Source organism: Molothrus aeneus, chromosome Z (genome assembly GCF_037042795.1).
Source record: "Molothrus aeneus isolate 106 chromosome Z, BPBGC_Maene_1.0, whole genome shotgun sequence".
Lineage (NCBI taxonomy): Eukaryota > Metazoa > Chordata > Aves > Passeriformes > Icteridae > Molothrus > Molothrus aeneus.
The window spans coordinates 29,160,613-29,184,952 of NC_089680.1; the positions used below are offsets into that span (position 1 = coordinate 29,160,613).

Consider the following 24,340-nt stretch of genomic DNA (forward strand, 5'->3'; position numbering starts at 1 on the left):
ACTTTACTATTGCCTGAGTCTCTATTATAAACATAATAGGCCATAATTCCTCTCTGCAGGACTCACTGTGTTCTACTTCTGAATCATACATACCTTAAAAACCTGCCTGGATACTCAGTTTGCTCTGTGGGCCCTAAGCCTGCCGATGTTTTTTCCCTCTGGGTGAAGAACACATGCCAACTTTGAGTAGCTGTTTATTCTTATGTGCTGCAGTGAGACCCTCCTGTCTTTTTTCAAAATAAATTTGAGGAATAAAGTGAAAATTACACATACAGACACACATGTACTTTTTAAACTTTTTTTTTGGAAAGAATACTCACTTGGTTATAATAATGATATTATTAAAGTAGGAGCTGTTATCAAGGGTGGCAATGTTATTAACAAAGAGTATCTTGTACTTATCTTTTATTCCTATTCAAAAAGATATCTAAAATAATTGTTATTATCAATATTAACTTCTAGGGAGCACCGATAAACTTCCTAAGATGGTCAAAATAACTGATGTCCCAAACCAAGACATGTGAGATTGCACTGTTAATCATACTTTAGAAGTGGACCAGTGATGGTGGTAAAGGGTGACAGCAGAACACTGAAATTCAGGAGTGGCCTTAAAATACTGGTTAATGCAGCCCTTTTCTTAGTAGGGGACAGAAGGAACGACTTCTGCACGCTTAGTTATGTTTGGATGCTATTGAAGTAGTAGGAAACACAACCTCATTATGATGTGAGACTTATTAGTTTCCTTACTTCAGGTACTTTCACACAGTCTGTATTATATTTCAGGATGAATTGTTTGGAATAGCTAGTTCCTCAGCTCCAGTATTTATGTGTTGGAGAAGTGTACCAGCTCAGCTTGTTTTCATGTTTCTCAGTAAGAGTGCATGTCAGCAGCAGACCGTTGGAAGCCCTGTTCAGGTCCATGGTAGATTATAGCCTGTTTTTCAGGTCTGTTCCTGCCTTTGAAAAACTCATTTTCTTGTAGGCTTGAGGAAAATAATACACAAACCTTTCTGCAGTTGGAAAAGAGTTTCAGCCACCATCTTCACTGCTGTAAGTTGGGCCCTTTTGATCTGCGCTCTGGTGAGGGTGGGGGTAGGGGATGACCTGTTTGTGTGAAATATGTCTCCTGCACCAGATTCCATGGCAGGTGATTTTGTTAGCATCCTCAAGAAAATCATCCCCTAATTTGAAGAGAACTTTAATTTCTAGAGCAGAGATAGAGCCTGCGTAGCCATCCTATACCTCTTGGGTAGACCAGCTCCGTACAAGAGAAACCAGAGATTTCTCAAGGTAAAGTCAGGCTCCTTCCTGAACTTCTTCCATACTGATTTGGGAGAAGAGCAGTAGAAGTCTTGTGGTTTAGCAAGGGTTGTATGGCAAGGTTTCTTTCTCTGTCTATGGAGCTTACATTTCTGTTAGCAGTTGTTTTACAATGCTCATCCCTCCTTCCAAAGGTTGTTCTGGGCTACAGGGCACACAGCATTTTTCCATCTCCTGACACCAGATCTTAGGAGAATACTGCTTGGTCTCTTTGCACAAAATTTGGGTAGAAAACAGTGGGTTACTAATTCAGTGTTAAATTAGAAAATAGTTGAGACCAAGATTTGCATATGTCAGGTCATGCATGCAGCCCTGATATCAGCAGTTGAAAGGCGATTTTTAAAAGAGAAAGAATGAATTAAATAATACCACAATACTAAAACAAACAAACAAAACCCCAATTCAAGCAATCAGAAAATCCCAACCCCACCCCAAACAGACACACATAAACAAAACCCCAAACCCCAACAAGCCTCTGTAACTAACTGCTCTGTCAGAGAATCTAGTTGTCTCCTTCTGCACGCCTGCAGCAATGTTGGATTTATCCTGTCTGCAGAGGTCTCCCCACTCCACAGAAAAGTCACGGGGGAGGCTGTGGCAGACGAGGGAGGGAGCCAGCATCTGATAGGTTGCAGCTGGGCTGTCCCATCAGATCTACCGGGCACAGTGGGAAGGCACTGGATTTTGTCCACCCAGTTTAAAGGAGGCATTCACAGTCATATCTGCAGCACGTTTGCAGAAACTCACACGCATACCCATTTTCATATGAATATGTTTCTTCTTTGTTTCTTCTATGTGTCTGTTTTCAATCCTTGACCATATTCTGACCAAATATGAGTTGTGTGAAGGCCAGAAAAGGCAGTTACTATATGAGACAAAAATGGAAACAAACTCAATATTTATTTAAACACTCACCCAAATTTACCAAGAACTAAAACCTGTTTTTACAGAACTAATCTAGAGAACTTTCTGTATTTCTTGCCTGTCTCTTTGCAAACCATCCACATGGCTTATTACTTCAGCACTCATATAATGTGAGATGTTCTAAATTCCTTATTCATAGGATTTAACTATTGCCAAAAGAAAACTACCATTTTAAACTTCTTCCTTTTTTTTTCAGCTTCCAACTTTTTAGCAGCTGTTGTTTGTTCTGTTGAGGGTGGCAGATTTTGGACCTGTTTGCTGGAACACTGTGACTGTAAATGGTGTCAAGTTGCATTACATCTTCCAGTGTCAGGTGCCTCTGCTCCATCTGAAATGGACAAAAATGCACAGACCATTTTTTATTCTCATCACACTGCCAGTTCTTGTTTAAGCAACTCTCTGGCAAGTTCTCTTTCAGCATTACAGACTTCCAATTTTCTGTTGTGCCCACAAATTCATAATCTTTTTCCCTAGTTGCTTCAACCTGGTTTTGCTAAAATGAGCCTCATTTTGTCATGCCTTGTTTCTAATCTCTCCCAATCTCTTTGTACAGCTGTTCTGCTCACAAATCTCCCAAATCAGCTTCCACTGCAGAAGGCATTACATGCTTCTTGCTCCTCCTGCTAGACTGGTGATGCAGATTAAGCCACCACAATAAAGGGCCTCTGAACAGATGTATCTGGTTGGACTGGAAAATTCTCATGATAAATTTGCAAGAATGGGTGTATGGTGGTGGAGTGAGGGCAAGCCATTTCCAGGGCGAGCCCCTACCTGCTCAGTATCAAGGAATTGTTACTGTCTGACTCCAAGTCTCACTCACACTTGGGACTGGAGAAAAGTTGCCTTTCCAGCCCCAGAAAATGCCCAAGAGCAATGCAGGGATGCTGCGGGATGCCTGCAGACACAGCAGGTGGCTTTTCATGCCTCAAAGAAAGGTGTAATACCATAGCCAGGAAGTAGAGGAGGATCTTTCCTATCTGCCTGTTCCACCATGACAAATGAAATCTCATGCAAATGAAATCTCATGTCTTCATCTTGGTGAAGATAATGTGGCTCAGTGATGAAGGACAGCATTACTGGGGGACATGAGCTACCCTTCCAGCTCTGCAGCTGGACAAAGCTCCAGAGAACACAGCAAGGCCTGTTTCTGCAGCAGTGCTAAAACCATTAAGTGAAAGGCTAAAAAAGAAAATTACCAGTACATCTCTTAGAAATACCTCTTTGCTACTCACTTTCAGATCAGCTCTTAGAGATTTCTAAGCACATACACAGCTTTGAAAAAAATGTTACCCCTCCTGTTATCTAAATAATAATACTGCAAATGAGTGTAATGTTGTTTGGAGTACATGGACATTGAGATTTGTCATTTATAGCTGAATGTATTTAATCATACTCTGCTTAAATATAATGAGGCCCTTATTTACTTCTGCATAGAAGTCCTTGAAGGGCAGTTTTGTATTGCAATATATATTTTAAAAGGCACTTTATTTTTTCTGGTGTTGGCTAAACAAACACGCACAGACATGGTTCTCAAGAGGAATGGCTACCACTCGCCCAGTGGCACAGGGTGAAGCAGCAAAGCACCGGTGGATGAAATGATAATAAAACATGAATCAAGCTTGCCTGCAGTGCCCCATTTGCTTTAAGTCATATCTACATGCTGTGAAGTTCTCACAGCAGGTACCAACTACCTAAAGACTCCTGTTTTCCCTAATGACCCTCTCATTCCTGAGATCTCTTCAGGGATGATGCATAGGGTGGGGGTTTTGGTGTGTGGAAACATGCTTTTTTTTCCAACAGGAAGAATTTAAAATAGTTAAGGAAATAGAACACTTACAACAGAATTTTTGAGAATTAATTAATCACCTATAGCAAGGAACCATCTGATACATTGACAAAGGTTTGTTGTACTGGGTTTATATTGCCAGGTTTTGGTAGCAGGCTGCTAGCAGGGTGCTTCTGTGAAAAGATGCCGGACTCTTCCCCCGCATCTGACTGAGTCAGTGCCAGCTGGCTCTAAGATGGACCCACTGCTGGCCAAGGCTGAGCCCATCAGCAACAGTGATAGCTGTTTGAGCATAATGTGTATAAGAAAGGGTAAAAGCTGCTCAGCAACAGCAACTGGAAGATATGAGTGAGAACATTTGAGAGAAACAGCTCTGCAAACACCAAAGTCAGTGGAGAAGGACAGGGAGGAGGTGCTCAAGGAACTGGAGCTGAGATCCCCCTGCAGCCCCTGGTGCAGACCATGGTGAGGCAGCTGTGCCCCTGCAGCCCATGGAGGTCTACAGTGGAGCCACCTCCAGCCTGTGCAGGACCCCATGGCAGAGCAGGTGGATACATAGTGGAAGCTGTGGACCCTGTTAGGAGCCCACTATGGAGCAGTCTCTTGGCAGGACCTGTGTTATCATGGAGAGAAAAGCCCATGCTGGAGCAGGTTTGTTGGCAGAACTTGAGAAACCCACACTCGAGTGAAGAACTGCAGCCTATTGGAAGGATTAATGGTGGAGAATTTGTGGAGGACTGTCTCCCATGGGACAGATCCCATGCTGGAGCAAGGTAAGCATGGAATAACTTAGTGGAATAACTACAACCCTCATTCCAGTCCTCCTGTGCCACTGGTGGGGAGGAGGCAGAGAATTCAGTAGTAAACTTTGGCCTGGGAAGAAGGGAGGGGAGAGGGAAGGTGTTTAAAGATTTGGGGGTTATTTCCTTGTCATTCCACTCTGATTTGATTGGCAGTAAATTAAACTAATCTCTCTTGAGTCTGTTTTGCCTGTGACAGTAACTGGTGAGTGATCTCTCCCTGTCCTTATCTCAACCCACCAGACTTTTCTCTCTCTCCCTGACCATCAGAGGAGGGGATTGACTGAGTTGTTTTGGTGGGCATCTGGTGTTCAGTCAGGACCAACCCACCACAGATGTATACAGCTGTAAGACAATACCACTTTGAGCATAACTTATTTATGTGCCTTGTTTTCATTGCTGAACAACCTGGCAGGAAAACAGATGTACTCTCTTACAAACAACTTTAAGAAGTTGTTAGAATCGTCTTTGAAAAACAAAAAAAACACCAACAAAATCTTCTTAGCATTTCCTGATTAGTTTCTTAGAGAGAGGCTCCCAAATATTTGTGCAGGTAGCATGCAATTCTTCAGCTCCTTCAACAGCACTTGAACTGTCCAGTGGTACTCAAGGTACTGGTACACTGGATGATGTTACAGGAACTAAAACCAACCAGGTGGCTCAGCTTTAACCAGGCACTTTGTTCAGCGTATGTATGCACAAAGATCCTACAGCCAAAGTGAAGTAAGGCAGGAATTTTTAAATTGACTTCCCCAGGCATTGCATTAAGCTGTGAGTAGTAACGGCTAATACCTCCACAATTCCAAACTGAAATACAAAACAAACCTGAAACTGGGTACCCCTTTCTTCTAATCACACTGTAGCCATTTCTAAAAACATTTAATGCAAAATCCTCCTTGCAGGTCTTCCAACACTGCTCCCTTGTCTCACATCAGGCCTTCAGAGACAGGCCCAAAGATACCATATGAACTGAACAACTGAAAGCATCTCTTTTTACTGAGGAAATGTTTGTAGTTAACACACCTGGGTGCCCACAGAAGAGCAGGAAGGGATGAAGTTTACAGGCCTGTATGCAGGGACTGAGTCCACTGAGGAGAGTTGTTTGCAGCTGCAGTAAGAGCATGAATGCTGTTTTGGCCAGCATTGCTGGTGCCTTTCAAAGGCAGGAAGATGCCTGTAATGTTTGGGCTGCTTCCATTCCAGGAAACAGCTAGTCTTGTGTGTCAGGGATTGATGCCAAGGCTTGCATTAATTCACACCATGGTTGAACTGGACTTCTAACAGACAAATGTCTCAGCCAAAAGTATGAAACACCAGGAGAAATGGACTAAAAAGCTATTTCTAGAATAATTTGAGTGCTTCCAGCCTTATCAAGAAGATAAAACCTCTGGAAGTATGTCTTGCAAAAAATGTTTTCCTCAGTTGTTGATTTTAGATTAATATTTTGTTGGCTAATTTCCATAATGTAAAACTCCATACCAGTAACTCTCACCTTTCAAGTGACAGACTCACTTAATGTATGACAATGTAACTGGAAAAAGACAGTGACATATTTTACAGTCTTGAAAAAGTGCCAATCTCTTTTATATTCACTGACAATCAGAGTTCAAAGGTGATGACAACATCATGCTTGCATATACTGAAAGTCAATCATCATCTAACCTGAAAAACAAATGCCAGTGAGAGTGTGTAGGGGGAGCTCAGGTCAGAGCTGGTATGCATGGTAAACCCCTTAATCCCAGCACTGGTGATAAATGCCATCCAGCATTAGTGGGTGGAATTAAACTTGGCTTGCAGAGGGCATCAGTGGACACAAACACTTTTGGGAACCTCTTAACTATTTCCTGGGGAAGGGCCCAACCTCCACAGTATGAACTGCTTCAGGTGTCACCTCTTGGAGCTGGCAGAACCATTTAAGAGAACAAAAGTTGAAAGGAAGTAATTATTCTTATTTTGTACTTCTTTTTTTTTTAAGTGCTTAATTCATTAAGTCTAGCCTAATAGGATTTTAAATAACAGAAATGACATTCACTGACTTTAGTAAAATAGTCAAGTAATTTTGTACTTTTCACCTATATTCACTAACATGTCCAAGATTTTGGTTCCTTTTGGCAATCTTCCTGATATCATACCACAATAGCCTATTTCACCATACAACTAAAACTGGGGTCACTTTTCTTTAGCAAGGCATTTTAGCCCAGGAAAATGAAGTTTTGTGGTGAAACTGAAAATTTCACAGAAATGCAGAGCCCACAGCTTCACCTAACATTATCTGAAGCTCTAGACAGTTAGTTTCTTTTGCTTACCAGGAAAATGGCACCTAAATAAATCCAGGCACTCCAAGTTACATAGTTTGACACTTGTATGGTGTTACGGTGCTCAGATTCCTCCATACATTTCTGTCAGTTAAAAAATGTTTTAATTTCTGATATACCAATTGTATTCAGGATTGGGGGAAGAAAACAAAAGAAAAAAAGGAAAGAATGTTTATTCCACATTATTCTTATGTTTTTGTTGCAGGTAAAAAAAAAGTATTTAAGTACATTTAGTGATTCTCCCTGTGGCATTAGTCACCTAAACTACTGGACTAATTGTTTTAAACCCTGCACATCCAGGAATCCCATCATGCCCAGGACTCCCACTGATTTATGGAGGGAGAGACAGAAATCTGTTCCGACATGGAAAATAACAGTCATGGCCCTCTGCTGTGGAAAACCATTATTCATGGGCATTTCACATTCTTTTTTTAGCTCCATTATGTACAAAGAGGGGGATAGGCTACAGTATGTACAAATATCCTGTGTAATTGAAGCTCAGTAGCACAGCAACAGAGATCATAGTTTAAAAACTATTTTTGGGGCAAAGACCTATTAGACATGTTACTAATTAACCTATTTCCAAGAGCAATACAGAGGCACTACTGAAGAGGACATTATTGGGTGGCTCAGCATACTCTTTATCAAAGTCAGACTTTGGAGCATAATCTACATGCTTTAAAACTGCCATCACAGAATCACAGCATATCTCAAGTTAGAACAGACACATAAGTCCAGACACTCCCTGCTCCTCTAAAGATTACCTAAAACTACTGTCATGTATGATCACTAACTCCCTTAAAAAAGCACCAGTAGTCTAGTTTTGGTCAACCCAGTGCTAAATAAAAATTATATTCTTGGTAAAACTGAAATTAGAAACCTCTTTGCTCTCCAAATTCTGTTCTGGCAGCACGTCTCTCTGCTAGACAGGAATTTAATCCATGAGATACAGGCAAGCATGTATTAAGTAAGCGAACTGGATTTTCTGTAAAATTAGATGAAGTTCTACAGAAAGATTAAAGCAGTCATCCATTTTCTTCACTTCTTCAGCTTGATTTGTTTATCTCTAGCCCTGTGTGTATTTTAAACTCGTGAAGACAAGAACAAATTATCTTGACTTTGCTTTCCAGACAGTTGTTCAAACTGGGGCAAACATGTTCAACAGATCTGAAAAAGACTCAAAATAAACTCTTGCCATGGCCAAGCCAGGGAGATCCAACTTGCACTAATTCTGTTTAATTATAAAATCGCCCAGATCTTAAGTGAATGAGGAATTCATTGGGAAGCTTGCACTGCTGTTGTGTAGTATGTCTGACACAACCTCAGGTTATTGGGTGCAGCACCTTGCTATGCAGGACAGCCTGCACCCACTGACTCTTGACAGATGGCAAAGTGAGGGGCATTTTTCTGGTGGTGTGTAGTTTTTTGTGTTGTTGATTTTTTTTTGTTTAGTTGTTTTTTATTTTTTGCTGCTGTTGTTGTTTGTTTGTTATTTTTGGCAGCTGCTGCTTCTCTTTGCTGTCAGTCTTGTGTCAGAGGAAAGACCTTATTTCCACAGTAATTTGGCTTGCTGGGTGATGTGCCTACCTAGCACGTAGGATCCAGGTGGGAGAGCATCCACACGTTAACAGATGCTAAGTGAAGCGTGAGAAGAAAAGTTGGCCAGAGAGGTGCAAGAGTAAAAACTGACTGACATCAAGGGGCGGGGGGGCTTATTTGGGACAGCTATGCTGTGTCTCCCCCTGTCAGAGGTACTTCAGCTGCCCTTTGCTCACGAGACAGCCCAAGCACTGGGGTACTAGTCTGGCATAGGTTATCACACCATACCTGCAGTGCTGGGCCAAACCACGTCCAGCCCACAGAGACTTCTTGGCATGCCAAGTCACCAAGTCGATGTAGGCCAAGTGAGAATGGCTTCAGTGAGTTCCTATTTCAAAGGGACTGTGCAGGAAAGGCTGTTTGATAAGGACTTAGGGAGAGAAGGACAAAGGACGGAGAGTGACGGAACTGTTCAGATCCCTTGAAGGAAGGCACTGAGGTGTATTTCTGCCCAATCAGGTATGTCAGAACTGACAGGGATACACAGGCACTAGCTTAGCACTTGGTTCCATGCCATCTAAAAAGCATCCCCTTCACCAAGTAGCCAGGGTTGCTTGTAAGGTAAAGCTCAAAGGCTTTTATTTCAGTTAATTACTTTTCAGTTCAAGTGAACTGCTTGAACACAGTCCTTCAACACCTCCCCAAGATCCTTCACATGGCTGAGAGAGGTCACTTCTTAACCAAAGGTCACCCTTAAGCAAAGGGTGCACCCTGTGCAAGACAAGCAAAGGCAGATCATCTTGGGCAAAGGAAAAACCTCATGTGGGGACTGTCCAGTCCTCCCTGCCTTGATTTTCCAATTTAGCTCGTTTTCCTGCTGCAGTTGTAATGTGCAGCCTTTCTGGATGATGGCAAATCACAAGTAAAACAGGAGAGGAGTAAAACAGCATAATGAAGTTTTATTCTGAAAATATGGCAAGAGTCTAAGGCACTTCAAACATTTCAATGCACTTGACTAAAGTGAATGTGACAAGGTAATAGCACTCCATAAATATGCACCAAGATGTACACTCAATTACACTCAAGGGGAATATACAGCTGGTACCTCTAATTTTATTCTCCAATAAACATGTATGGAGCTTATAGACTGAAACAGTTAATAAAAATATGGTTACAGGACATGTAATTCTTCATGTAGGTTTTAATTATTATGGAATATAAAATGTTGAAAATACTGTGTGAGTTAATTTTATAGATACTAGTATCTTTTATATAAAAAGTTATACATTATCCCCAATTAGCAACAACTTATTTAGTGAACTTCAGACCTGACAAGAGGCTTTATCCCCAATACCTACCCACTCACCCACCAGCTCAAGATCCATGGAACTGACTACATAAGCAACTGCAACTTCTGAATTTCAAAGTAATTAAAAACATGAAAATCATGTTGGAATGAAATTTATGAAAATTTTACTGTGATGTAGTCTAAGCACAGTAAATATATTTTAGAATGACTAAAAATAAGCCACTGGGACACCCCTGCATGGATGGCTTTAGAAGTCTTAATCTGCACATAACATAAGGAAGGACAATCTACAACAAAGAAAAAGAGGATTTATGCCAGTGTACAGAAAGATGAGTATGTGAGCAAAAGAACAGTTCTGGTTAAGGTTCTCCACAGAGCACTACTTAACTATATGCTTGCTTCAAGTTTACAGTTTTCTACCTTTAGCACTAGATCTCTGCTTTCACTTTGCTGGTGAGTTCAGGCACAAGACAATTACATTCAGTATCTGTCTCAGTAAAACAGTAACATTTAGCAGCTTAAAGATGGCATAGAGATTTTTTACAGATATTTATACACTACTACTCAAATGTGGCTCTGTGGGTGGGACCAGGAGATGTCCTTCTGCTAAGCCTGGGAGTGCCCTAAAAGAGAATAAAGAACAGTTAATCAAAGAGAAATTATTCCAGCCAGTGGATGGAAAACACAACACTCAGAATTACTCTGTTCAATTCCTTACCTTTAATTGTACAGATTTTTTTTTTTTATTTTAGGAAGAAAAGTGCCAGCTATCATACAGCCTACTAACTGCAAGTGCATATTGTTTCAACAGTGAGGTGTTTAGCAGCAGTTTATCAGGAGAGTGAGTCAAGGCTAGAGGAGAGGTGGATAGCTGCCAAAACACCTAGAACAGCTATGTTTCAGTTTCCAGGTCAATAATTGCCATTAAAGTAATACAACAGCACCTCTGTACACTAGCCAGAATCAGTGAACCTTGCTAGTGAGCTATCTGTACCCCATGGTAATTAGGAGGAGAAGCAGGAACTATCCCTCAGCCAGGCTTCAACCTTCTGCAGTCAGTATGTACTTTAAAAAGTACATTCCACTTACCAGCACAGAAATTGTCTTTACGAATAAAAGTCAAAATTTCATGTGCTATACTGCTGTACAGCTGTCAGGGAGTAAATTTCTTGTTTACATTTCACTATTATGTTCAACAGCAGCAAGTTAAAACATAGCCTACAGGAGGTTGTGTACTAACCGGTGACTGGGTTTTGGAAAAGTTGACATGGGCATAGAGGAGAACTGCTATGTCCTTATGTCCAGCTTCCAGGGCTATTGACAGTGCTGTGCTGCCATCCTGAGAGAAGAAAGGAAGAAACAAGAGAATTAGTGCTTGTATGCTTTAACAGATCTCTTAAAAGCCCCATCAGTCCACAGAGAAGCGCAGTTATGAAGTGGAGGCCCTACTGCTCAAACAGACAGGTTAATTTAGAGTCTTGTTTAATTTCTTTTGTTTTAAGCCTTGCACTGCTGTTTTATGAGGCAGTCCAATTGTCAAAGCCTCATAATTTCTCTAAACAAGGAGTCTCAATTATTGCTGTGGAAGAATGAGCACACTATTATCACAGTAATGTTACATGTAGTGCTGTGCAAGACCAGAAGATTGGGGTGTCTCAGAGAAACTACAACATCAGTAACAAGTAGAAGAGATGATAAGGGAGGGGAAAATGGTGGTCAGATATAATGATAATTGCTGTGTTAAAATGATAGTTGTTGTGGTATAGCTCCCATCAACACTAAGAGAAATTGCACTCATTATTCCAAATGGTCCTTGATGGAAGTCTAAATACAAACAAATGGATTTTCCTAGTCAAATACTGCCACCTTAGTTTCTCAGAAGATACCATTGCTTTCATAAACCACAGCTGTTGAAGATAGAAACAAAAAAGCTGAACAAAAACAAATAGCTGAAAGAATATTTTACTAATCTGTTTTTACTTACTAATAAGAGTATTTTATTAATTTTTCTTTGGACCATGTTTAGTCCAGGAAGACATGGATGTCAGACAACCTGTGATATGAACTTGGTGCTTGGTTCACTGCCTGGCTTTTGGCTCTTGCACACAGAAGACTCTACAATAATGCCAGCATTTGAAGTGTCTCACAGGGACGGAGCACACACTCCAGCCACTGCTGTAGCACTGGTATTGGAATGGTTAGCACCAGTTTTTAAATGGCCACATGGGACACAATGGACAGCATCCACATGGAAAGTCTTATGAGACTAAAGGCAGCAATTTCTAATTGTCCTGAACAGACAGGGAGCTAGAAGAGCTGTCTACTACAGTGCAATATAATGCATGACAAATGCAAAGCTAACACTTTCCAGTCAACAGAAGATCTTAAAGAGAGGTGCTGAATCACTGTGGCAAACATTAGTAGGATGGTGCTCAGCTTACTACTGATCACGCAGACTGGAAAAGCATCACTGTGATACTCAGAATAGCTTGGGGAATGCTAAAAATCTCAATCCCACAGCACAGACAAATCTGTGAATAAGCAGCAAACTGTGCTTGGGAAACTATCAAACTGGCCACAGGAGTAGTTAAGTTATCATGTCCCCATAAAGACTGTAATTATTGATTTTGTATCTGATAGTGCTAACAGCATCCAAGCAGCAATAATCTAGACTGCTCCTGAAAGTTTTTGCTAGACTGAGGTCTTCTTACATTTTCCTCTCTGGCCAGAAGTTCCACATTGCTAGCACAAGCAACTGAGCTGCCTCCTGCAGCAGTTGGGTGAATGAAGAGAAATTATGTCCTTGCCTCTCTGCAACAGCTTCAACAAATAACCTCCCACTGCCCTCCCAAATCCCAAACCCAGGCTCCATTTCAGTGTTCAGTGGGTAAAGCAATAGGAAGAAAGGAAAAGTATGCAAGAAATATTGTTAACAAGAACATAACAAGAAAGGAGCTAAGTCATTGTTTTCAAGCTTGAGAAATCTATAGATCAAATTGTCTGCTGACAGTGTAGGCTGCAATGGTCCCTGCAGACAAGAAATATGCATGTGTCTCACTTGGCACTGAAGTCACAGTCTGTATCTGTTTATTGTCAGGACGGTGTAGCTTCATGACTAAGACTGAACCTACAGTCTCAAAAGTCATGGTGTAGGAGCAGTGTGAACATCGTTTCAAGATAATTGTAGGGCTGATGTTTGCCATGGGCACAGAAAAGCAAGACAGTGAGGCCCTAAGTCACCAGATAAGGTCCTATCTGACAACTAGAAAACTCCTTTGAAAGGGGGAAGGAATGTGAGAGGGAAAGGTGTTGAGCTAACTATGAGCTAACAAATGTTTTTTTCTGTTGTGGCCACTAAACACCTACAGCTAACCACAGAAATTGCTACCAGGTGTGTCTGTTAGAAAAGTAAAAATACTAGCCAAATAATCACAGCACTTGCTACCAATTAAGCAGAAGATTCATTGTGGTTGGTACTCTGGCACTCTGAGTCAGACATTTGCCCAAGCAGATTTCAGAAGCATTGAAAGGCAGCTCACATTGTCCTCCAGGGTGCTGTTACACCCAGGCTGAGCCAGCAGAAGCTTAACAATCTCCACATGTCCATGCTCACTAGCGCACATCAGAGCTGTGGAGCCCTCATCATCCTGGATATTGACATCTGCACCACAGGCCAGTAAAGCTTTAACCATGTCTATCCGGCCATGACTCACAGCTAGCATCAGTGCAGTCTGACCAGCCTGCATGGAGAGAAGAGAAAAACCCAAATAACTACCGAGGAAATCAGTGACAAAGTACAAACACTTCTACTTTTTTGAGACACTGTGTTTCTTCTGGGGGGGGGGGAATTGTTATTTTAAATGGTACTCTCAAGGCTTTGATTGCCATTATTTAAATACTTTTTATGTATTATATATCCCACATTCACATAGGTATTTATTGAATTAATGGAATTAATATTTTCAGACACCTGTAGTTTATTTAAAGAAGCTAAATACTGCAGACTTTGTAAATGCCACCCAAAATTCAGTAACAGTTCTTTCACACAATGATTAACCTTCATTTTTAGGAGACATCCAGACCTGAGGCTCAACTGTTGTTCCACAACTCCATTTTGTATATGGCAATCAAAAACACACATAAAAAACCCACAAATGGTGAAAGCAAATGAGAGCAAAATTTAAACTGATAAGAGCAGGGATGGGAGCATGGAAGGAACAATAAAAAGGCACAGGAGTACAGCAGTAAGAACTGTGCCTCACGAACTGTTTGACTGACCTGGCTGGCTTTAGCATTCACGTCCCCACAGCTGAACAGTTCCTCCACTATCCTCATGTCCTTCTCCGCTTCCACAGCTGCAAGCGCAGCAAGCATGATGGGGGTGTAACCAGCCTTGTTCTGATGATTTACATTACAGACATCTGCAGCGGGATGACATAATTTCTTCAGAAAGCAAGAACCCAAAAAGCAGTAATTGTGCTAATCAACTGAATAAACTGTCAGTAGAGCAGCCTATAAAAAGAAAAAGTAGCAACTGCTTTCATAATGGATGCAATTCAAGGGAAGGTGGAGAAGAAAAAAATTAACAGAGGAGCTCTTGAGCCAGACAAAGAAGAGAATTCTTTTGTACTATGTGTACAACACAAGAGAGAGCACAAAGACATTTTATATGTTATCATTTAGGGCTTTATTTGTGCATTATTTTTTCCTTTTGTGAAAGCAAATGGTCTGAAATTTAGCATGATACTCAGTAACACTACCAGGATAGTCCTTAAGCTCTTCTCCCAAGGACATCCATACTGCAGAATAAAAGTGGTCCAGCAATGTGGTCAATGGAAAAGATATTTCTCTTCAGCACAAAGACTGTGTCTTCAGCACAATTTTCCTGCAATTGGTGTTACTTTAAAAGTCTGCAAGTGTACTTCAGCATATTTTGGAGCTGCCAAAAAACCCACCCCTTTAAATTAAAGACTGCTGCCAGTTCTACAGTGTATTTGACAATGAACAAAACTGCTCTGGGAACAAATACAGGCAAATCCTCTCACCAGTGCTAGCAACCGACAAGAGTTCTCCTTTTTGTTCAAACCTTGCCTCCAGTCTGTCTCTGCTCCTAAAATTCAGCAGAAATTCAGCAGTGCTTATTGGTTTATTGGGCAGCATGGTTTTCAGTGTGTTCATCATATTGGAAAGCAGGGACTCAGCTTTACATAAACATTATCTGCAGACTAGAGGTTAAATTGCACCACAGATATCTTAACAAGCAAAAATGGCTCAGGAAATTCTTCAGGTTTATGGGCAAAGGATCTTTTCAGTAAAAAAAAATTGCAAATTTTTTTCCTATTAAATAGACATTGGTGATGATACCTTATAACCAGTAGACCAATACTTCTTTCAGACATCACTTCTGTGAAGCCACTGAAGCCAGAGAACATGACAATCTGCTAAATGCATTACAACCTGAGTAATGAATAACTTAGAAGTGGTGTGCTCCTACTCTGACTAGACTACTTCAGCAGAGTGTGTTTTCTGAGGTCCCATTTAGCTCCTTTTCCATATGGCTGAGGGAAATTATTCTCCTATTTGTCCTCTTGGTGACTCTGCTTCATGCTATTGGAGGATTCTCTCATCTCATCTTGTCCACTCTTCTCACCAAACACAGACACAGAGTTCTCTGTCTAAGAATCTACCTGTGATATCACCACACTGCAGAGCTGATCACAGTGACCATTCAGACACAGTCCAGAGAAAGATTGTTGAAACCTGAAGGAATCTGCCTATTTGCAAACATTTTCCAATTGCTGGCATGAGCAGTTCTCTCTTTCAGAAAGAACTATGTGGGACTAGTCATGATTATTACATTTTACATATAACACCCCTGGTGTTCATGGGCATACAATAGCTGCCATAACCTACAGAAGTCCTGATTTCCAGCAAGAGATGAGCAAGTTCCTGCTCCTCTGAGACACTTAGGGAAGCAGAGGGGCAACTTCCTCCTACCACAGTGTGTTGCAGAGCCAGCCTGCCCCGTTTCACCACGCTCCTGACATTCCCTGCATTCCCCTGCTGTGACTCACTCTTCTCAAACAGAGACTGCCTTCAAAAGGACCAGAGATTTCAAAGTGCTCCCTTTCTTCTTGAGGAAGTCTCTGCATGTGTGACACATGTGCTAGGTTATCAAAGCTGAGATTTGTATCATTCATATCCTTGTTTATCTGATGCTACCCTTCTGGACTTTTGAATACTGCTTGGCTTACACTCCAGACATGTCATTGGCCTAGTTAAGCTTTCACAATCAACTGTGACAGGTTTTTTAACTAGTTTAGAGAAACAAACTTCACTCAGAGAGCAAAACTAGGATTAAACAGATTAAACATCCAGCCTGAGACCAATTCCAGTGTGTGATACCTTCTGCTGGATGCCATCTGGCACACTGAATGTGGGGAGCAGATACTCCAGTCTCCCCTTTGCCACTACCCTTTCTGCACGTGTGTTGCAAGAGGATCAAGAAAATGAGGCAACAAAAGCAAACACATGAAGCAGAATCAGACTGCTTACGGACTAGGAAAATGGTCTCTGTGACAGAATGCCATATTGCCCCAGTTTCTCAGGAAAGTAGCATAGATGAGTCAATGTGGTGGCCAGAAAAAACTTCTGCACTGCTCTAGACAAAGCTAGACTAGCTTGCATGTTTAAGATGGTATTTATACCTCAATGCATCCTCCTCCATCAGCACCCTAGAGTGCTGAGCAGCAGCTGTGCTGCCTCCAGAGAAAACTGCTGGAGACTGGTGCTCCTGACCTTGGGACTACAGTGCAAGAGTCCAGCTATCTATCTCAACTCTGTATATAATTTACTTAGGTGGATTTTTACCTTCTTCAAGAACCTCCAAAGCTAGTACTAGAAACAAAGATTCTAGACTACCTAGGTGAGCCACCATATAACTGGTAACAGTTAAAACATCTGCTGGAAGAAGATGGAACTTGGCCTGTAGTCCATCAAGAATTTCATCCATGAGAATTGCAAAACCAAGAATAATTAAAAAAAACATAAAGCAAACTTACTTGCATCCAGAAGAAGCTTTACAATTTCAAAGTTAGAATGTGAGACACTGTAATGCAGAGCTGTGTTTCCATTTCCATCTGCCATGTTGATGATATGTCTGAGGACAGCAGGAGAAATCTCTTCAAAAGCAGTTATGTAGTCTCCAACCATTTCAGGGAGAGCTGACTTCTGACTTGAGACACGAAACCACTCATGCTGGATAGTATTTAAACAAAACCTCTGCCAAAACCAAGACAGAAAAATTTACATATGGACAATCTATTTAAAAGATTTTTCATCCTGTAAGTCAGCAATGCAGGTCAAGTCTTTTTTAGTCCAATGTGGGAAGAAAGTATTCAGCTCACAAACAACATGTAGAGACTGAAGCGTGCCCCCTGACTAAAGTCCGCTTTAAACCACCGTTTACTTCCTCTCACTTCATCTGATTTTCATCTCTGACAGCACAGAATTTCAGGGTGAGAATACTCCCAGAATTAACAGTTATCAAATACTGATGAATGGAAAAAAAAGACCTGCGTAACTATTTCCATCAAATACTTAACTACGTTTATAAATCACTGATGAACTCAAGACTTTCTCACTGGACTTAACACCATGCTAAGTCAGACAGGCCCAATACTGAGGCACAAATTATCAAATGCACAAAGTATATGAGAACTGGCTGCACAGCAGTTCTGAAGAAGAAGAACTGGTCATTACAGACAATTACAAACTGAACCCAACATCCCATCGTAATGTAAAAGGTAAATACTGTTTTGGGGTGAATAGACAGATTTATAGCTTGCATGGCACGTGATGAAGTCCCTTCTTTCTGCCGAGTACTGTGAAGACAACGCCTGGACTATCTTGTCTGGTCTGACCACTGAATGGCACAAAATATTTGGTTGAAACAGTTTCAAAGATAAGCAGCAAGAATGAACAAAAGTCAAGGAAATCTGACTTACTGGACAGACAGGAAGGACTGGAGATGCTCCGCTGAAAAGCACCGCTGGGGAAAGAAACTGTGCAACTTTTGTTGCAGAAAAGAGGAAAAAAGGAAGAACCTGTTCTTCACCTGACGTCTGGCTGGCTTTAATAATAAGAGATTTTAGTTGCAGTGAGAAGATGCAGGCTACACATTCAGGATAAACTTTCTCATGGGTATGGACTGCGAGTGGGGGAGTAGGAGCCTCTTAGGCCAGGTGACTTGTCTGTTGTGACAATGTAGGAAGAGCAGATCTCACTGTAAGCCAAGAAGGCTTCCACATTCACCACCAGCTCTGACTTTGAGACACTTTCTCTGACCTGGAAGGACCACCATATCTTCCTCATTAACCCTGACCTGCAAGGCGGCCAGTAAATTCAAGGGCAATTTTGCAGAGAAGACATTCAGAAAGTTTATATAGCCTCTTGTGAAAGCACACCAGTATCTCTAGAGGTGGTCTGTTCTGGTAAAGAGAAAATATTCTACACAGACCAGTGCTACCTATGTATCTGTACTACATAAACACATTAACAGAATATTTTACATCAGTGCTACTATAATGTGATGTATGTATTCTGTGAACATAGAGTTGAAATGCAAAGGTGGCCGTAAACTGACACAACAGAATTTTTTATTTATTTCAGGCACTACTGAGTGCAGAATACCGCTAAGAAACTATTTTTAGTCAGTATCACACACATTATTAAATACACAATACACTTTTAAAATTCAATTAATCCATCACATTCAAAAAGATGCAGTCCACAGCTCTTTCTGGTGTAAACAGCAGCTACAAGAGCTGAGTATGCTGGAAGAGGTTGGGACAATTCATACAGATCCTTAGCTATAAAGGATCAGCATTTGAGCTGTTTGGACAAGACTTCTTTATCAGCAGACAGAGGACAAGAGCTGATCAGTCTGCAGCTTCCATCTACAAAGCACTGCTTGTACTGGAAAACACTTTAGGCACAAGAAAGTAAAATGTAAATTCAAATTACACTTCCAAGGCAGAGATCATAATCTGGTTTTGCCATTTTTGACACTTTCAACTCCAAGAGGGACTAAAGCATTTGTTGTTTGAATGCCTAAACTACTTGTGAAGGACAAACACAATTAAAAACTATGTGTCACAACTCTATGAAACACCCTTTCAAAACATTCCCTGGACCACAGATGTCAGCACTGGACACAGACAGTATTAGTGTATCATACAGACAACACTAATAACACAACACTTTAAGAAGCTGCAGATGCTCTACTGTAGAAGAGAATGACACTAAATTGTTGCCATTTATATGCACAAGTGTAACAAATGCAAAATTCAATTTCATATCATTAAGCAGTGTTCCTTTGCTTTCAGATTGCCCTCATAGAGTAGAGCAGGCAATCCCTATCTGAGGAATTTCCAATAAGGCAAATACAATTTTATGTCCTGAGACTTGAGTATTTGTTAAGTTTTAACAATAAATCCTCCTTACTCTCTGCAGCACTAATACAAAAACCACCAATGCAGTAAACAAGACAAATAGCATCCCTGCACTCAGAAGGCACAAGAAGGCACATCACCTAGTGTTTCAGAACAGACTCTGAGGTTCTTTCATAGGATGCAACAGAGTCTTCATCCACTGCAGCCTCCTAATGTGAGGCCTGAGAGCTACCCATACCAGTGCTAAACCAAAAAAACCACAGGAATAACAAAGGAATGCACAGATGTGTTGAAACTGTATTTTCATGTTACTGTTTTTATGTGTGTGCCTTGGGACAACAACACTTAAGCACACAAAACACAAGTATACTCTCTGGATGAAAGTGTCCTGGTAGAAAGAGCTTTGTGACTCTTGCAGCAAAGATGAGATCCTCTTCTGCCTAGCCACTGCAGTGCTGGTCCTGTAAAACCAGAAGTTACCTCTCCCTAAAGTTTTGCTATTGCATCTCAAGAGAAAATTTTCACCTGTATTGCTTACCACATCTTTGTTGGTCAAGGCCTTGGGGTCATCAATGTTGTTTCTCAGCAGGTTACAGGCAGAAAGCATCTTTTCACTTAGCTCATACCTGAGGGAGACAGCAAAATACATGGCATGTTTCAATTTTTATATTAGCGTTTCAGTATAGAAACATTTGTTTTTCTGAAAGTTCTCTGGGAATGAAAGTTTCCAGGCAAGCCATCTGCTCCTACCATGCAGAAGCTGCTCCGGCAGCTCTTCTCACAGAGATACTCGCTCCACACTGAATGGAGATTAGTGTGGGAAGGGCAACAGGAATGGAGAGTGGGAAACACATCACTTTCGTGCTCTAAGACTTGGCAACCCTTCTAGTGGAAATTCTCACCTACTGCTGTGTGACTGCAGAGCACACTTCATATGCTGTGTGCTTTGATTACTTGATTGACAAGGAGAAATGCCAGTAGTTGTGATGGAAACAGAATTAAGCAGTGGAAAACAGCTCAAGAGGTGCCTCCCTGCCAGCTTCCATTCACTGGAACTAGCCTTTCTCATCCCACCCACTCTGGAAATTTACTCTCTTTCTCCAGCCCTCTTAATTTTTACTCCCTTGTCATTACAAATTTCTAAACTCATGGTGGGCCAAAAAAAAAGGTCAAGAAGGCCTGTACCAGGCTGTGGCCAACCATCTTTGCCTAAAACCTGCCCAGAGGATAATGGCAATTTTTCTGGAAAATTCTCCCAAAAAGCAGAGAAGCTAACACACTCATGTGTGTAAGATGGGCATTTTAGTCCTCATGGATTAGAAGCCAGCTGCTAGTGCTAACAGAGCAGTGAAATTGTCCACCATTGCCATACATGGCCACATGCCCTGACTCTTCCCCTCAGAGGGCACCGCCAGAGCACTCAGCTTGCAAGGAACGTGCTCCTTAAGCACGATGGCTATCTAAGCTGTTCTGCTGCTCTTCTTCCCAATCACCTCTTGCTACTGTAAATAAAAATTAGAGAGGTCTTTTGACAGGCTGCCTATCTTTTTATGCCACCTGTAAAACAACAGGCTATCCTACAGTACTGTATAAAGTAAGCTCAGGGCTCTTCAAAAAACACACAGCTCCAGGACCACCAAGGTCTTAATTATTAATTTCTGCATCTCCTTTATTTAACAGCTGACAATTACAGATAACTTGATGCTAAGCTACATCTCCAGTGAAACATGACATTAATTTCGTTTTAGCTTTTACTGTTGTTATTCTACCTACCTAATTTTCCAAATTAGCACACTGGCAAACCCATTATCTGTAAGAGATCCTTTCACTGTCTCAGTTCATACTTCCTTTTGCTGTTTGCTAACCGAGAATCAGTAAACACTCACCACTTTATTCTTTCCATATGCCTAAAAAGCACAGCCTTGTCTGTCAAATTCTACCTTACACAGCAATTTGAAAAGTACCCTAAGACATGACATGTTGAACAAGTGTGTGATGGCAGCCTTGAAAGTGTATTACAGTATACAATCTCCTACCATACGAAGCACATGATCCCAGTGTCCTCAGTGCTGTACCCCATCATCTCTCTGTGCCATGCCCAAGATGCTGTGGAAGGTGCAAATGCAAGGTGCACTCCCAGCAGCCAGCTGACCTGGTGTGCATGGCTCAAGATTAATTTGTTTGCTTACATGCCAGGACATTAACAAGGCATTGCCTGCTCCCAGGCAAGTGCCAGCTGTGACCTGGGAGAGCCTCTGCTAGGGGAGGCACCAGGGTCTTCTGCTAATGAATCATTTAAAGTCAATGGGGTCAGCTGCTGGAAAGGATACCCTCTGACACCTTCTGCCTGCTCAAACAGAGTCATTTTGCCATGAAGCTGCCTCTGGCTACCCACTTGAGGAGGAGGGAAGTGGGCAGCAGTCAGCCAGTGCTGGGGCTGATGCTTTCTCCACAAGCACAGCCCACACAGCTTGCTCCATGACAGGAGGCAGAGATGCATGCCTCAGAGGCACACTCTGGAGAGGGTGGGCACCTACCTCTCTCTGATTTCCACCTCCTCGGCCTCACACTCTGGGAGGGGACTGTCCTCCTCTGCCCCCACGGCGCAGACCTCGGCAGCATGGGGGGTGGGCTGCTTCTCTTCTGGGTGCTGGTCACAGGAGTACTCATGGCTCTCACACTCCTCCTCCGAATCTGAGGAGGAGCTCTCCTCAGAGCTGGAGTCATCGCTGGATGTGGTCTCATACCTACGGGGAGAATGGGCAGAGGTGCTTGCTCCATGCCATTCAGCAGCAGTCAGTACCTGCTTGCACTGGCACAAGTGGAAAAATGTCCTGCAAAAGCTTTGTCTTCCTGTTTTTTCCTTGGAGACCTCTTCTACTCACTGAACTCAGTGTTACTGGCAAATGACACTGTCAGTATTATGTACACAGAGTGTAATGAAAGAAGAACAATCTCTTTTAAATGTAAGTCTTAACATTTTATCAGACCTTGCCTTATCCCCAAAAGGAAATTACTTTGCTCAGAGTAAATTGTACTGCCTTACTAGGCAGATATAAGCAGGGAAGCTAACAAACCTATGATAACTGCCCCTCAATATATGTAATGATACTTTTAGCTAATATGTAGGAAATTAGGTAAGTGAGATATTTAGGCTATATAACACACAAAACATTTGTACTAAAGAAAAACTAATCTGAGGAAAGGGCTAGAAAAGCTATATAAAAACAATTGGATGAAACCATTTTAAAACCACTTAAAAAATTTCTTCAAAACATTCTGGGAGGGCAAGTAATATTTTAAAAAAGACAATTTTCCATACTGTCCTCTGTACTTGTATAGGAATACAAAGCCAGAAAAATTAATTCTACAGCTATGGCATCTCTTGCTGTATTGTTTAATAGTATAATGTTGTGCTTGTCCGCTACCAAAGTTATGTATAAATTTTGGTTACTACAGTGTTGACTGAGAAATGTCCTCATGGCTGTCTGAGATTGTTTCTCTTTCCTGTGGTAAATCTGGCAGCAATCTAATGTACAGGTATTTGAGACTGATGCCATATATGACTTGCAAGCACAAGAGGATTAAGAGGAGCTCAGCTGTTCAATTCTTCCTTCTGATCCTTACACTCAGTGGTTGCACCTCAGCCTGAAGGACAGCCCAAACGTATGCATGTATTCCTGGGTTCCTTCTCTTCTTCCCGCTGTGAAAAGTGCTACAGTAACAGATGTTTTGGAGACAGGTTTCTTACCCCCCATTAATGCCAACAAACTGCAGGTTCTTCTTGGTGTTGCTCAAATCCTTCTTCCCATCTCTTTTCTTCATGATAGATTTGAGTGTGTTCTCATTATTAGTACATACTGTTAGAAAGGCAGATGAAGCATACATATCAGTATAAATCTGTAGCCAGCTTTGAATGCAGCAGCATTATAGCTGATTTTGCAAAATAACTGTATTTTTTAACAGCTCTCTCTGTAATTTACCATCTGAAGCTGGGTTTTCTAATATAGATACAGTCATGGTTTGACATGCACATTGGAAATACAGAAGAACAGCTTCAAAATCAGCTGTGGAAACTAGTTAAGCCTAACTTTTCCACCTTACAACATGCTGCTGATCTTCATGACGCTTTAGAAAACTATTCAACAGGTAGGTTCAATCAAAGATGGTCTTTTAGATTTAGTACTCATTGAAAAAACTTTTAAACCAGTCTCTATACAAAGGACAGGTAAAAGATGCATACAAATTTAAGTTAATTATTAACCCTTTATCTTTCATTAGATTTTTCTTAGCAAAACACTAAATGGCATTTCACTGATGCGCTACCAATCTGCCATTTAAAACCTAACCACTACCTGCAGACACATGGTGTCACACTGTGAATTTCCCCTCAGCTGCATCTTTTCCTGTTTTTTGCATTTTTGAGAATATTAAAAACCTTCTTTAACTGTATTTCATATTCAGACTCCACCAGCATGATGAAAGGTGAATGTGAGCCAGTTATTACCATAGAGACCTGCGGCAAGCTGATCATCTGTCAGATTAATTGGAGTGAGAGCTTTATCCTGAGAGGAAAAAGACTTCCTTCCCCGAGCAGCTTCCACCAGGGGAGTCTTCCTCTCCTCCTGAGTGGGCACAGTGTCCTGCTCCAATTTCAGCGTTCGCAAATTTGAAGTTAAGTGTGTGTTTGCAAGTTGGCCATGAGGGATGTACTCCAAAGTAGCACCTGCCAAAGAAGACAGTAGGCATCACGGACGAGTCAAACAATAATATTTCCATCAATATTGTGATCCACAGGAAAAAAAGCTCCACAAACTAGAAAAAAAAAAGCTTGTCCTTTAAAATACTGTTTTCTGAGGACCTAAAAAGACTGTGATCATTTTCAGAAAATGCAA

The 24,340-nt window shown here is 41.4% G+C and overlaps 1 protein-coding gene across 2 annotated transcripts in view; it reads right to left on the minus strand.

The window, feature by feature from the left end:
- Positions 1-9,623: 9,623 nt before the first annotated feature.
- KANK1 (KN motif and ankyrin repeat domains 1) overlaps positions 9,624-24,340 on the minus strand; it is a 119,789-nt gene continuing 105,072 nt past the window's right edge. For both annotated transcript variants that reach the window (XM_066569340.1, XM_066569339.1), the window contains 9 exons: positions 23,953-24,171; positions 23,197-23,305; positions 21,983-22,192; positions 19,984-20,071; positions 17,055-17,274; positions 14,272-14,414; positions 13,533-13,733; positions 11,234-11,332; positions 9,624-10,616 (listed from right to left, as the gene is read on the minus strand). In XM_066569340.1, coding sequence (XP_066425437.1) covers positions 10,554-10,616; positions 11,234-11,332; positions 13,533-13,733; positions 14,272-14,414; positions 17,055-17,274; positions 19,984-20,071; positions 21,983-22,192; positions 23,197-23,305; positions 23,953-24,171 — 1,352 coding nt within the window. In that variant the 3' untranslated portion in view covers positions 9,624-10,553. The remainder of the gene's footprint in view (positions 10,617-11,233; positions 11,333-13,532; positions 13,734-14,271; positions 14,415-17,054; positions 17,275-19,983; positions 20,072-21,982; positions 22,193-23,196; positions 23,306-23,952; positions 24,172-24,340) is intronic.